At 38.5% G+C, this 13,871-nt stretch overlaps 1 protein-coding gene across 1 annotated transcript in view; it reads right to left on the bottom strand.

The window, feature by feature from the left end:
• The window catches only part of SLC26A7 (solute carrier family 26 member 7), a 106,605-nt gene that overhangs the window by 3,349 nt on the left and 89,385 nt on the right, over positions 1 to 13,871 (bottom strand). Inside the window, exons 13-15 of the mRNA XM_025871488.2 lie at positions 11,765 to 11,902; positions 7,578 to 7,626; positions 2,301 to 2,401 (exon numbers count right to left, since the gene is read on the bottom strand). Coding sequence (XP_025727273.1) covers positions 2,301 to 2,401; positions 7,578 to 7,626; positions 11,765 to 11,902 — 288 coding nt within the window. The remainder of the gene's footprint in view (positions 1 to 2,300; positions 2,402 to 7,577; positions 7,627 to 11,764; positions 11,903 to 13,871) is intronic.

The raw sequence follows: 13,871 nt of genomic DNA, 5'->3' as shown, positions 1-13,871 counted from the left end.
TAGTGTTTCTCAGAATATGATCTTGGACCACTTGCCTCAGAATCACCTGTGGTTGTTTAAATAAAGATTCCTGGACCAAAACTAGGACCCAGAAGACTGTGCTGTTGATGAGCACCCCAGGTGAGCCTTCTGCACATCCACTGAAGAGCACTCTTCTAGACCCTGGTGACGCAGAGGAAAGAGAAAGGCTGAACATAGGGAGCCCTCCAGTCAAAAACTATCTGTCTACAGTCCAGATTTGGATGCAAGAAAACATGACGTATTCAGGTTGAACTATGCCAAACTGCAAAGTTTTTATAGTGAACAACAAGAAAATGAAAGCATATTATATGGGGGAAAAGAAAGGTGACATACCAAAAATAGCCACTGGATTTAAGTCTAGGATATTTAACACTCAACCGTTTTTGCATGATTTGCTTTCTAAATATCTGCTCATACTGAAACAAAATCATCCCCTCATTTTTACGGGTGAATAAACTGCGATCCAGGAAGGTTAATGATTTCCCCCCACACCTCATAGCTAGTGGGACGATACTGGAACCACACCCTGACTGTCTCACACCAAGCAGCTTCTCCTCCCCAAATTCTCACCCTTATCTTCATAGGAAAGGATACTGAAATTGACTTTTGCACTATGTTTCTTGTTTTTGTTTTTGATTTTTTGACCTCTGACTATCTTGAATTTGGAAGTTTGGACATTTCAAATTTATATTTATAAATGAATAGAGGCACAACTACACAACACCACAGAAAACAACCAATACCCATAATGTAAAACCGTCTAGAAACTACTGATCTTAAATCTTTAAAACCCCAGTTCCAATTTCTGCATCTTGCCCTGATGAGTAACTAACACAAGACTAACCCATCCTCCATAAATAAGTAGACAACTGAACAAAAATATACGAACTGTTTTTAGACAGTGGGAACAGGGAGCACAGGACTGAGTTCCCTGAGAGAAAGAAGACAGATGAGACAAGCTCTCTAAGAGCTCAGCTTTCTGCACAAAGCTGCTTCTGGGCCAGAGAGTGATGGATGCCTGAGTAAAATGCAAGAGCTTCACTGAGCTGAGCAGACGGAAGTAGAGTTCAGGAAGGATTAGGTGGGCGAAATCTGTGGGAGAGAGAAATGGAAATGAGGGAGATAAGCAGAGAAAGAGCTCCAGAAATTTTCACAGGATTTTGATTAAGTTTTTGGCAGAATACAAAGCTACCCATGGGAGAGACTATGAAGCAAGTGTAGAGAACCCCTCAGGAGCAGATACCCAGAAACAGGTAAGCTGAGTTCCATGCAGCAGAAGCTGATGGAGGACTGAGGACAGTTGAGGAACAGATGTTGCTCCATCCTCAAGACCCTTCCCCAACAAATTTAAGACACTGAGGGAGAGAACAAATGGAAAAAGGAGGTAAGTTCCCTGTTGACATAGTATTTACTAAAAAAAAAAAAAAAAAATAGGGATGCCTGGGTGGCTCAGTAGGTTAAACGTCTGCCTTCGGCTCAGGTCATGATCCCAAGGTCCTGGGATCGAGTCCTGCATCAGGCTCCCTGCAGGGAGCCTGCTTCTCCCTCTGCCCGTCGCTCCCCCTGCTTGTGTGTGCCCTCTCTCTCTTTCTGACAAATAAATAAATAAAATCTTTTAAAAAATAAGTGGAGGAAAAAAATTCCAGAAGTGTCTGAGTTTTCCTTGAATTGGAAAAATTAGGCATTCTTCTTTCTGTAGAAATGTCCTGTGAGCCATGTTCATTTTAAGGAAATAAGCAGTTTTATATTTTGCACACCAGGACCAAGGAGACACCATGAAGATCATGGGGTAGAGAAGTAAGCACCATCATCCAATAGAATGGAGAAAAGCCCCTGCACTGGGGACTGTTTGAGAGATCAGATATGGTATCTGGTGAAACTATATCCATCCATGAGGTTGAGAGAAAACATCCTGCCATCACCAGGGCCACTTTTTCACGGAGGGGACTTTTCTTTCTAGAAGCCTATAAGCTGACTGCCCAGCAGGCACTACATGCCCACTACATCCCAAGCCTGTGTTCTGTTCTCTCTGATGACCCCATGTGACTACCCCCACCCTTGGACCCCACACATACGCGCACCAGAAGCTTGATGGGATCTCCTGAAGACAACTCTATGGCAGTGCGAGGTGTCAAGTTCTATGTCCTTAGGGGAGAATGGGTAAAATGAATGTTGAAACAAGTGGAGTCAAGACCCCAGGGCTGAGAGAGTAGCTGGTGAAAACCCCTGTTACTACAGAAAAGGGAAAGAATCAGTCCAAACACAAGCTATGTAAATACCTCAACAAGCATGGAGACTCCAGAATAGTCAAAAAAAGTCACTCCACTGCAATCCAGGATTAAAAAGCTCTTCTCATTTGGGCATGGCTGTGACACTTCCTCTGTAGGAGAAACAGAGACTCGAGTTAAGGAGAATTCTTAGAGGTTTCTGCTGCTGACCGTTGAATGTGGAAAGGTAACAGTGGTTTAACAAAACTGATTCCAAGCACTTTCCAGTTTTTCTATTTTTCACTTAATTACGGATTACTTCTGAACTCTTTAACTTTTAATTATTTGAACGTGATTTCAGGTAATTACTATGTAACTCAGAGAGGAAGATGGGATGCGTTAATTACCTCTCATTTCACAGAGAGACAAACTGAAACTCAGCATTTTCACTAACCTCTTTTTTTAAATTTTATTTTATTATGTTAAATAAAAAATTTTTTAAATATGAATTTTCCTGAGATCTTTAAGACTCATTCTTTATTTACTAGAAAACATAATTGTCATTGGTACTATCTACAAAAGAGGCTTGGAAAAAAAGTAACTATAATTTGGAAAAAAATATTAGCAATTGTTTTATTTAGAAATGTTGAAAAAATGTCAATGCATTGCTTTTCCTGAAAGAAGCCACATAAATTATTATCTATAACTATTACTATATGGCATGAGTTCTATCATTCCCATTCCTCAGCCAGACAGACATGGCTAATCAATCACGGTACTTTTTCCACTGAGGTCAAAGATCTTAGAATTTTTATCAACTCACTGCTTCAGGAAGCCACTAGTAGTTCACAAGAAACGTATCTGTCAATCTGAACTCAATGCTACCGTGAAAAAACAATCTATTTAGATATTATTTAGAGGGATTGGTCACTGGATCTAAATGACCAGAAAATGGTGATAAAAGGTACAAAAAATTCTTTAAGAAACAAGTTTTTCTTCTTCCCTAACTTATCACACTTATTTCACTTGTAAATTGCACTTGTCATTCTCTATATTTTCTTACAGTTATTTCATAATTTAAGTGGTGATAGGCTGTTAACTATAAAAATGTTTGGGTTTTATCAACCGCAGTACAAAAATTTCCCTTCTATTGTCTACTGTGCTTGCTTTGTCTTTCATTTTTACATCCAGTTTCCTTTCCTGTTCATTTAATCAAAATAGAGCATATTTTCAGGTCATTCAAAATGAAACAAAATAAAATAAAACAAATGAATTGTGCCATGTAGTTGTAGATAATAATTTAAGTAAGCTATTTTAAGAGAAGCAATTCATGATGCCTTTTCCAAATAAAAAAAAGACACCTTTAGTGGTAAAGTTACCAATTCACTCAAATGAAAATTTAAATAGAATGGACACTTCTGAAATGTTTCCACAAATAAGTGAAGTTTTCTTTTACACAGTACCCTCTCAGTTCTGCCATTGTACTGATTTTATGGCTATAACCTTGTGTTCTAAGCTTCTAAGTAAATCAACCAGTGCAATAAAAATCACATCATCGTAGAAAAGAGTAAAGTGAATTCACAGCTGATATCCTGCCTTAAGCAAAATGAGGTAAGCTTGGAGCATGTGCAAAGGAGACAACTAATCTATACCCATGTGGGATGTGGTAAACGATGGGCTTTATCTACAAAAAACAACATTTCAGAAAGAAATTAACCATCAGGTGTGGGTGGGCAATTAACTCCAGACTGTGGAAGCCAGTTCTTTCCTGTAGAATATTCATTAACTCCTTTAATTAAAAAGTATTCATAGTTGCATAATTTAAGAGTGCTTTTCATATACTTCAAAAGGTTCTTGACAGTCTGTGAGTCACTCATAATTTTTTGAGAAGGGATTTTCTGTTGATACCAATTAACTATTGAGAAGCAGATTTGCACCTCTAATTTCTCAAGAAAACAAGGAGCTATGAAATATTTAGAACAAACCACAACATTCTCTTTGGAAAACATGTGCACATATTACCAAGCATCTCATGTGTTCATTCATTCAAGCAGTCAGTCAGTATAGACATATTCGGGGCTCTGGGTGCTGTGTTAAGTAAGGCCAGTAGAATGGTAAACAAGAGAGATGAAGTTCTCTGCCCTCCACAGACTCACAACCAAGCCAGGAAACCAGCTGATTGAACTAGTAGTTTGAAATATTCTGAAGGCTGGAAAAATTATGCACAAAGTGCTAAGGAGATATAGGAGTGACCTGGTGTGGGGGACAGAATAATGGCCACCAAAGATGGACATCTTTGTCCATAATGGACATCTTAATCCCCAGACCTGTAAGTAGGTCTGTAAATGGCAAAAAAGAATTCTGTGGACTTGATTAAGTTAAGAACTTAAGATAGGGATGTTATCCTAGATTATCTGGCGGGGGTGGGGGTTCTGATGTAATCACAAGGGTCCTTATGAGAGGAAGGTGGGAGGGTGGGAATCAGAGAAGATGTGGTGGTAGAAGAAGTCAAAGAGAAATCTGATGATGCCACCATGCTGCTGGTTTGAAGAAGGAGGAAGAGGCCGAGAGTCACAGAATGCAGATGGCTTCTAAAAGTTGGGAAGAGCAAGGAGATAAATGGATTTTCGTCTAGAGCCTCCAGGAAGAATATAACCCTGCCAAAACTTTGATTTTCTCCTGTAGGATTCATTTCAGCCTCTGTCCTCTGAAACTGTAAGATAATATATGTGTGTTGCTTTAAGCCACTAAGTCTGTGGTAATTTGTTACAGTAGCAATGGGAAACCAATATACCTGGGTTGCTGGTGTGGGGAGTGAGGATTGGTGGTGAGGGCAGGGAACTTGTTTTAGACAAGTTTTAGGATCCGTGATAGCAGGGATCATGCCTGCTTTCTTCAGCTTTGAACATGCAGTACCTGTCATGGTGCCCAGGACTAAGTAGATGTTCAGTAAATACAAGAAACATTTGCTGAGGGAACAGGTCATGAAACAATAAATGCAGGAATGAAGAGAAAAACAGAATACGTGAGTGGACGTCTGGAGGATGAGTAGAAGTTTAGCAGGTGAGAAGGAGTGGAGTTCAGCTGGCAAACCAGAACCCTAAGAGACATGTGTGCAGGAGGGCCTCTTGGGAATGGCATAACAGGACTACAATGTTTTGGGGATACGACCTCCCCAAATGGAATGATAATGGAAGATTTCATATTTGAGCAATTTTTGTTTTCATTCAGATAAATATGATGACTGCCATCTTATCATTTATATAGTTTGTTTCATAGATTTTGATTATTCAATCGTGCTCAACTACAAATCTTCCCCTTCTGTGAAAATTATTGGGGGGGTGGATTTTTTCATTCTCTTATCTGTTTCCCAATCCCTTGCTCAGCTATGTCTCCCTTTGATTTAGTTACTTCCAGATCTATTCCGTGTTCTCCCCAAACCCGCTGGACGTCTCTTGGATGACCTCTCAGCATCTTAGGTACACCACCCTCCGAAGTCAACTTATCTTCCCTTTCCACTCCCCCCCAGGTCTCATCATCCCAGTGTGAGAGGTTCAGAGCTTCAGAATCATTGTTTTTCCCTCTCCCCTCCTCCAACACTCAAATAGTGCCGACTGTGTTCCTGACATGCTGAAATCTCTTTCAAGTTCATCCTCTCCCTCCATTTTCATAACCTTGTGACCACAGCAGAGGGAGTAAGGTGCTTGTCTCCCTGCAGACTGCTTCCAGACCAGGCTCTCCTCTCCCAGCTTTGAGCATCCCTTCCTGTATGCCTGCCCTGCCACAACAGGGACCCGAGTTGTGCCTCTATTCCTAACTAACTGTTGTGAATAGTCTTCTTTGTGTAATTTGTTGTACACAGACTCTCATTTCTGCAGGTTGCATAAGTAGATGTGGAATTGTTGCTAATAGGGATGTATATCTTTAACTTTATACAATTTTGCCAAACCATTTTCCAGGGTAGTTATAACATTTTACACCCCCACCAGCATCGTAGGAGACTTCTTGTCCTACATTCTCACTAACCTTTGGCATTGTCAGACTTCCAAATCTTTACCAATTACATATGTACATACATATTACTGGAGCAATGTAAATTAAGTCCACTCTCTATATATTTATATTTAATTTGCATTGCTCCAGTAACTACTGTAATAGTCAAGCATATTCTCACATGTTTACTGGCAAATTTGAAAATGCCTGCTCATGTCTTTTACCCATTTCTATTGGCTCATCTGCCTTTTTTTATTCGTGGATTTGTAAAGGAGTACAGTCCTTTCTCCACATTATATGTTCTATCTTCCTCCACTGTGGCTTATCTTCTCATGCTTTACTATGGTGGCTTTCATTAAACAAAAACTCTTAAAAACGATCTAGTAAAGTCTAATGATAATTTTCTTTATGCTTAATGCTTTGCATCTCTTGTGCATTTTCTCCTATATCCTCTTCTAAATTTTTATTTTGTTTACCACGCTTAGGATTTTGATTCAGCCGGTCCTGATTTGGTGGTACGGTGTGTGAATTACAATGAGTAATTTCCTTCGCTGTAGACACATGATTGTCACATCCTCAGGAAGCCTGTCCTTTCCTCCCTGCTCAGCAGTGTCAGTTTTGTCACAAATCAAACACCAATGTGTGCGAAATTTTTCTCCCCTTCTGGGCCCCCTACTTTGTCCTGTTGATATGTTCATTTATCTTGGAACCAATACCATACTGCATTGATTATGAGAGCATTATAATATATCTTGACAGTTAAGAAAATATTCTCTCCCCCTTGTTCACATATTTTGAGTGTCTTGTCCTATTCCTGGCCTTTTGAATTGCTATACCAAATTTAGAATAAGCTTGTCAATTGCCATTCAAATGTCCTATTGGAATTTTAATAGGGATTAAATTTATATTTATAAATCAATTCAACATAAATAAAACTGACACCTTTTCAATATTGAGTATTCTAACCAGTGGACATTGTAGTTTCCTTCCATTCATTTATAAATACCATTTACTTCAGTGTTGCAAGTATTTTTTTAATTGCAAGTATTTTTAATACCCTGTAATAAAGTTTACACTTCATCCTGTGCAAGTCTATACCTTTTACTTAAACTCGCTTCTAAAAAGGAGCAGGAGGTGAGATAGAAGGAGGAGGAAGAAGGGAAGAAGGAAAAGAGGAAAGGGGAGGACCAGGAGGAATGAGGGAGAGAGAAGTAGAACTGGGGGGGGGAAGGGCAGAACAGGGAAAGGGGAAGGAGGACAGCGGGGGGAAGGGCAGAATGGCAGGAAGAGGAAAGAAGACTTATTCTCTGGTCCATATTCAGTCAGGACACTTAGATTTTTTTTAAGCTAACTCACCATTGCAGTTGCCATTGGAGAGAGAATTCAGCAACATGTTTTGTTCACACTGAAATGAAAATGAATATAAAGAAGAATAACAAAAAAATTCACTTCTGTTCTTGGAAACAGCACATCTTTCTTTTCTCCATAAATAATAAAAAAATTAGGCTCGAAATATTATTTTTCACTAGTCTTTTTTTCTCAGAATGATAAATACAACACATTGAAATAATAAAATGACCATTGGTTCTAAGTAGCTCAGTAAATAACATACATTCCCAAGTCAGACTATCTTGTTCAGAACATTTTCTGCAAGGCTAAGTTTGTTTTGACTTTTGATCAGGAATTAAACATTTGCATCCGTTTTCATGTAGTGTATCCAATCAGAAATTAACCTCATTAACACAACATTCTCTGAGAGAGAGTCATTGACCATACATTTCATATTATATGAAAGTGAACTGTTCACCTGCGGCTCCATGAAAATGCCTGGGAAACAGTCCCGATTTATGGAAATGCTAGAAAATGAAAATAACTCTGCATCCTACAATTAAAGTTCTTTGAAATTGACAATAATTGATGCCTCTAACGAGATCACATGCTATCGACTTCTCAAATGTTGATGATGATCATAGTAATTGATATTTTTGACTACTTGCTATATACCAAGGACTCTACGTTAATTATTTGATTCAGAAAAATCCTATGAATTTACTAATCTCGCTTTCCATAAGAGGGAGCTAAAGATTGGAAAGGTTAAATAACTTCACCAAAGTCACAAAGCTAGTAAGAACCTCGGCTAAAACCAAAGCTCATGCTTTTCCATTCAGAACCTCATGCTCCCAAGCACTACATTATACCACTTCTCCAAGACATCACAGCAGTTTCATCTTAAAGGCTGACTAGAGAACATCTATCTTCTCTTCCAGATACCCAACGGTGCAGCTTATATACTTTAATTCCGGCTCTGACCGTTATCAGCTATATCTCCACCAGGTAATTTCACATTTCTAAGTCTCAATCTTCCTTTTTTGTAGCATTCAGGTAATACCACTTACATCGTGGGGCTGGTGATGGTTAAGTTAGCCTAATTAAAGGGACTCGTCCTTGAGAGACCTTCAATGAATGTGAGTTTCTTTTCCCTCCTCTTATCTTTAATCTTGTCTGAAATCTGTGCAATAATTTATGTAGATACTCCACCCTCAAGTAGGTGAAGCACAACTCCACACTCTTTACCTGTGGACTGCTACACCCTTATCTTACCATGATAAATTCCAATAGAAGGATATTCCACAAAATACCTGACCAATACTACTCAAAACTGTCAAGGTCAATGAAAAAGAAAAGTCTGGGACACCGTCACAGTGAAGCAGAATCTAAGGAGACAGGACAACTAAATATAATGTGACATCCTGGATGGAATCCTGGAACAGAAAAAGGGCACTCAGTAAAACTAAAGAAATCTGAATAAAGCATGAACTTTAGTTAATGATAATGTAGCACTGATTGTAACAAATATGTCACACTAACCCAAGATGTTAATAACAGCAAAAACTGTATGGTGCAAGGGTGTATAGGAACTCTCTGTACTAACACTTTTCATTTTTTTTTTGTATGTCTAAAACTGTTCCAAAAACTAAAGTCTATTTAAAAAAATACCTGGTCTGAGCAAAAGAAAATTTTGGATAAACAGCAGATTGAAACTTCCTTTGCAAAGTGAATTCACAAAATGGTGATTATGATATGAGTATCTATATATAACCTATATAATAATGAACATGAATTCAATAAACACTAGCACCCTGAGATCCTCCTAAGTTTCTACATTCAGGAAGATATTTAATGATGACATGTAGGAAATATACTGTCACAGTATAACAAAACAGGAAGTCCTTTATCAGTTTGTGTTTTGAATACAGTGTGATTCTTCTTGCCCTAGGTTGTTTTAAATGCCCGTCCATCATGGCCATCTGCTGAAAATGCAGCTGGGAGAGAAGACCAAGGCCCCAGTAGAGCACCCCAGTTTAAGACAGAACTGTGGACCACTGTGCAGAGTTCAGTGAAAGTAGGTAAAGCTGTGGCAGAAATTAACTGATGTAGACTCCTTATTCTAAAACTGAAATTGGAACAAGCACGGGTCTTAAAACAGGAAGTAGATATCCCAGACACAGTGTATGATAAGAATAAGATGAGATGTCCCAAAGAGTAACCATGCTACTCAAGACCATCCATTTAACCATTCTGAATAAAGGTTTATCTCTGATTCCTCAGACAGCAGAGCTTCCAGATTACCATGTGAATCCTTAGTGTATCCTTTAAAACTCACAGTCTGTAAATACATACAATATTTGCATTATTCTCATTATAGTGAAACATACTCTCAAGAAATCCCTTCTCGCCACCATAGAGTTCTGAGTTAAAGAATCCCTTTGGATGTCATTATGTACCAATAACCTAGATTCAATGAACTCTACTTGACTATTAGACTCAAATTTCTTAAGTCTCAAGTAGGTGAAATCATATATATGGAACCTCCTCCCAGAAGGCTGCATTAATGAAGTTTATTTCTGACTTGATATGCTCTAAGATACGCCAATTTTCAATTTCTGAAAACACGTTGGAACAACCTTAGTCTTACAGGAAAATATTCTAAGGAAAATAATATCAACTATCAATAAACAACTGGTTATAAGAATATTCATGTTAGATACTCTACTAGACATGATAAAACCTACAAAGAAGCATTATCATTTCAAGAAGCAAATTTACATTTTGGTAAAATAAGACTGCAAGTTTCTTATGAGTTAATTAGATTATTTGGAACTGTGGACAAATTTTCCCACAATATTACTGTGTGTGGTGGTTGTGAGCTTACATCAGCCACAAGAACCTGCCTATCTCATAATAGAGCTAAACACTGCTATAAAGTAAGCATGGCTTTGTAAAAGAAAGAGGCCTTGTATTCAACTTGAACAACTAGGAATGATGTCCATCTTTGGCATGAGTGCAAGTTCTTCTCAACCCAAAATTACAGGTGGGGTTCCTAATAATCTGCTGAAAGTGACATTCTAAAAAGTACAGTGAGAGGAAAACACAGGGCTGGAGATATACAGGCTGGGTCAGTTTTGTAGGCTTGCAACCTGTGTGGTCATACAGAGTCCCATGCTTAGAAGGATCCCCTACGTGGTTTAATGCTCTGCTAATGCCATCTTGAAATTCTCAATAATTGTTAAACAAGGGACCTCACCTTTTCATTTTGCACTGAGCCCAGCAAATAATATATCTGATCCTGTGTTTATGGCCTCTATGGTGTCGATTAGTATGAGGCCCAGAGGTAGAAGCATAAAGCTGCAAGGAACAGGAATGTGTTACTGGACAGCTCCTGAGATGCTAGAAATGGGAGAGTCAATACTTCCTATGTACCTGAGTGGGGATAATACACGCTCTGAATTGTAATCTGAAGTAGTCATGGAAAGCTTCATGGAGACGTTACTACTTGTGCTCAAACTATTAGTCAAGATTTTATAGTATTGAGTAGGCCAGACAGTATTCTTGCAAGTATCCTTGCATATATTAACTCATTTAATCATCCTGATTATAGACCAGGAAACTGAATCACAAAAGGTTTAATAACTCAGTTAAGTTCCCACAGCTCATCAATGGCAAACCCAGGCAGCTTAGCTCCAAAGTTCATGCTTAAGGGCTTAAGGATTCAAATAATCACAGATAGCTTATTTACATACAATCAACATGATGCACAGTTGATATCTCTGTTAATGAAGATAACTTGTGGAGATAAAGAAGGCTAGTTTTTTATAATAATGTTATAATGATGGCAAGAGTTTATGCTTCTCTGAAGTCATTTATCATATTCTATCTCTTTTAGATTTGGATCGGACTCTTTTCTCTTCGTAAAAAGGTCCTTTAAGCTAAATGATTTGTCTTATTTATTCTTCTCAGGGTTATAGTATCTAGTACACATGTCCACTAGATATATGCTGAGTGAATGAACAAATGAATGGGAGTGATTACCTAAAAAATAACTACAAGAACCAAATGAAAAGTATAATACAATAGAAGGCTTTGCTGAAGGAGAGGTTTCCAAGCACTCTAATAATGTATTATATTTCATGATTCGTATCTTAGTACCACGATATAAGGTTATTTGTAGTACATTATTGTAATCATGAACTAGCTGATCCTACCTTGCTGATATCATCCAGTAGCTGGTTGCTCACATTTTCTTTTTGGATTATGTTCATTAGATCAGTATGAAACTTCTTTGCATTCAGGAAAACAAGTGGGTTATTTATTGAGATAATTTTCACCTGCTGCAGGGTTTCCTTTTGGAGGAGAATAGGAATAAATTCAGAGTTCTGAATGAAATAAAGGAGGATAACTCTATCCAAAGAGTCTAAATCTTACAAATACAAATGTCACTCAATGATGGAAACAATGTTTTAGCCAAGGTTGTCGTTATTAAAACTTATTTGGAGAACCTAACATACTATCATGCTTCTTAGGAAAATATGTACTTCCTCGTTACTAAAAAACATTAATAACTAGGAGACGAGCCTGCATCTTTTCAGAAAATGGCCCTTACTCCTTCTGATTTGGGGATGGCAACATCTTAGGATATCCAGAGAGTACCAGGAAGCCCTCTCCTCCCAAAAGTATGTCTTCCATACAATCTAGAAATCAAAAATTCATTCACTTGACCATCAGCATTTTTTAATGAAAATGTCCTAAAGGGTCAACTCTCAGTCATTTACCTCATAATGACATAGCTTTCTTTTGGCTGGAATTATAACCTTACAAGTGACTGATAGTCCTAATTAGGAGAAAGAAACCAAGAGGTAGCATGGGGAATGTGGTTTCACTCTGGGCAGGCCTAGGTTACACCGGATTGCCAGGATGTAGGTAAGAGATGCAGGAAGGGAGAAGAAAAAGCTTCCAAACAAAAGGAGCCTGCTTTGGCCATTGCCCAGGTCTTCCTGGCACCAATTGGTGGTATGCAACTGAAATCATGTTCTCCATGACCTTTGGGGCAGGGGCTGACCTAGAAATGGAGAAGATAGTAAGTTCTAGGAAATAACTCCTTACCAACTAAATAAAGCAATACTCCTTCAGGCTTTAGTACTTGCATAGAAGAGGAAATCCAGGGAATAGTGAAGCATACAGGCAGAGAAAGGAAGATAAAAGAAAGAAAATATTAGGTATTACTCTCAGCTTCCTCATCTTTTAAAGTAGGTACATATTTTTTTAAAGCGTGGTTATCAACAGGCTATATGACTTCCACTTCCTTTTTTTTAAGATTTCATTTATTTATTTGACAGAGAGAGACACAGTGAGAGAGGGAACACAAGCAGGGGGAGTGGGAGAGGGAGAAGTAGGCTCCCCGCTGAGCAGGGAGCCCGATGCAGCACTCGATGCCAGGACCCTGGGATCATGACCTGAGCCAAAGGCAGACGCTTAATGACTGAGCCACCCGGGTGCCCCAACGTGGGTACATTTTTTTTAAAACTACATAATCTCAAAACATTTCTATGGCTACACAACTTTCTCTAGAAAGTGAGATTTGCTACAAATAAACAGTTCCAGAAAACAAAAACCTTACGTTATCAAATTAACTTTTAATCAAGAGTAAACCTCTTACAGAGAAAGACAAATCAAGAAACAGACTCTTAATTATAGAGAAGAAACTGATGGTTATCAGAAGGGAGGAGGGTGGGGGTGGATTAAATAGGTGATAGGGATTAAGGAGAGCACTTGTGATGAGCACCAGGTGATGTATGGAATTGATGAATCACTATATTGTACACCTGAAACTAATATAACACTGTAGTTAACTCACTGGAATTAAAAACTTTTTTAAAAAGTGTAAATCTCTTACAAGCCAAAAATAAAACAATTCTTGGGTCTGTTATATTTAGTTATCACAAAGCCTCCACATCAGGAGCACCTGAGTAGCTCAGTCGTTAAGCATCTGCCTTCAGCTCAGGTCATGAGGATCGAGACCCACACTGGGTTCCCTGCTCAGCGGAGAGCCTGCTTCTCGCCCTACCTCTGGTGCTTCCCCTGCTTGTTCGCTCTCTCTCTCTCTCTCTCTCTCTCTCTCTCTGTCAAATGAATAAATAATATCTTTAGGAAAAAAAAAGCCCCACATCTAAGATCAACCCACCAATCATACCACATGATTGGGCCAATATGTTGTTTTAACTTTTTTAAAAAACAAGTATTTGTCTAGGAATAAAGATTCAAATTGTGTCAGAAAAGAAATTCTCAATGGGGTTGAATTCACCCCAAAACAGG

This window comes from Callorhinus ursinus, unplaced genomic scaffold (assembly GCF_003265705.2).
Source record: "Callorhinus ursinus isolate GAN/ISIS: 27379988/994484 unplaced genomic scaffold, GSC_fseal_2.0 scaffold5, whole genome shotgun sequence".
NCBI classification, from domain to species: Eukaryota; Metazoa; Chordata; class Mammalia; order Carnivora; family Otariidae; genus Callorhinus; species Callorhinus ursinus.
The sequence above is the reverse complement of the archived record's forward strand: the minus strand, read 5'-3'. Positions and strand labels throughout refer to the sequence as shown.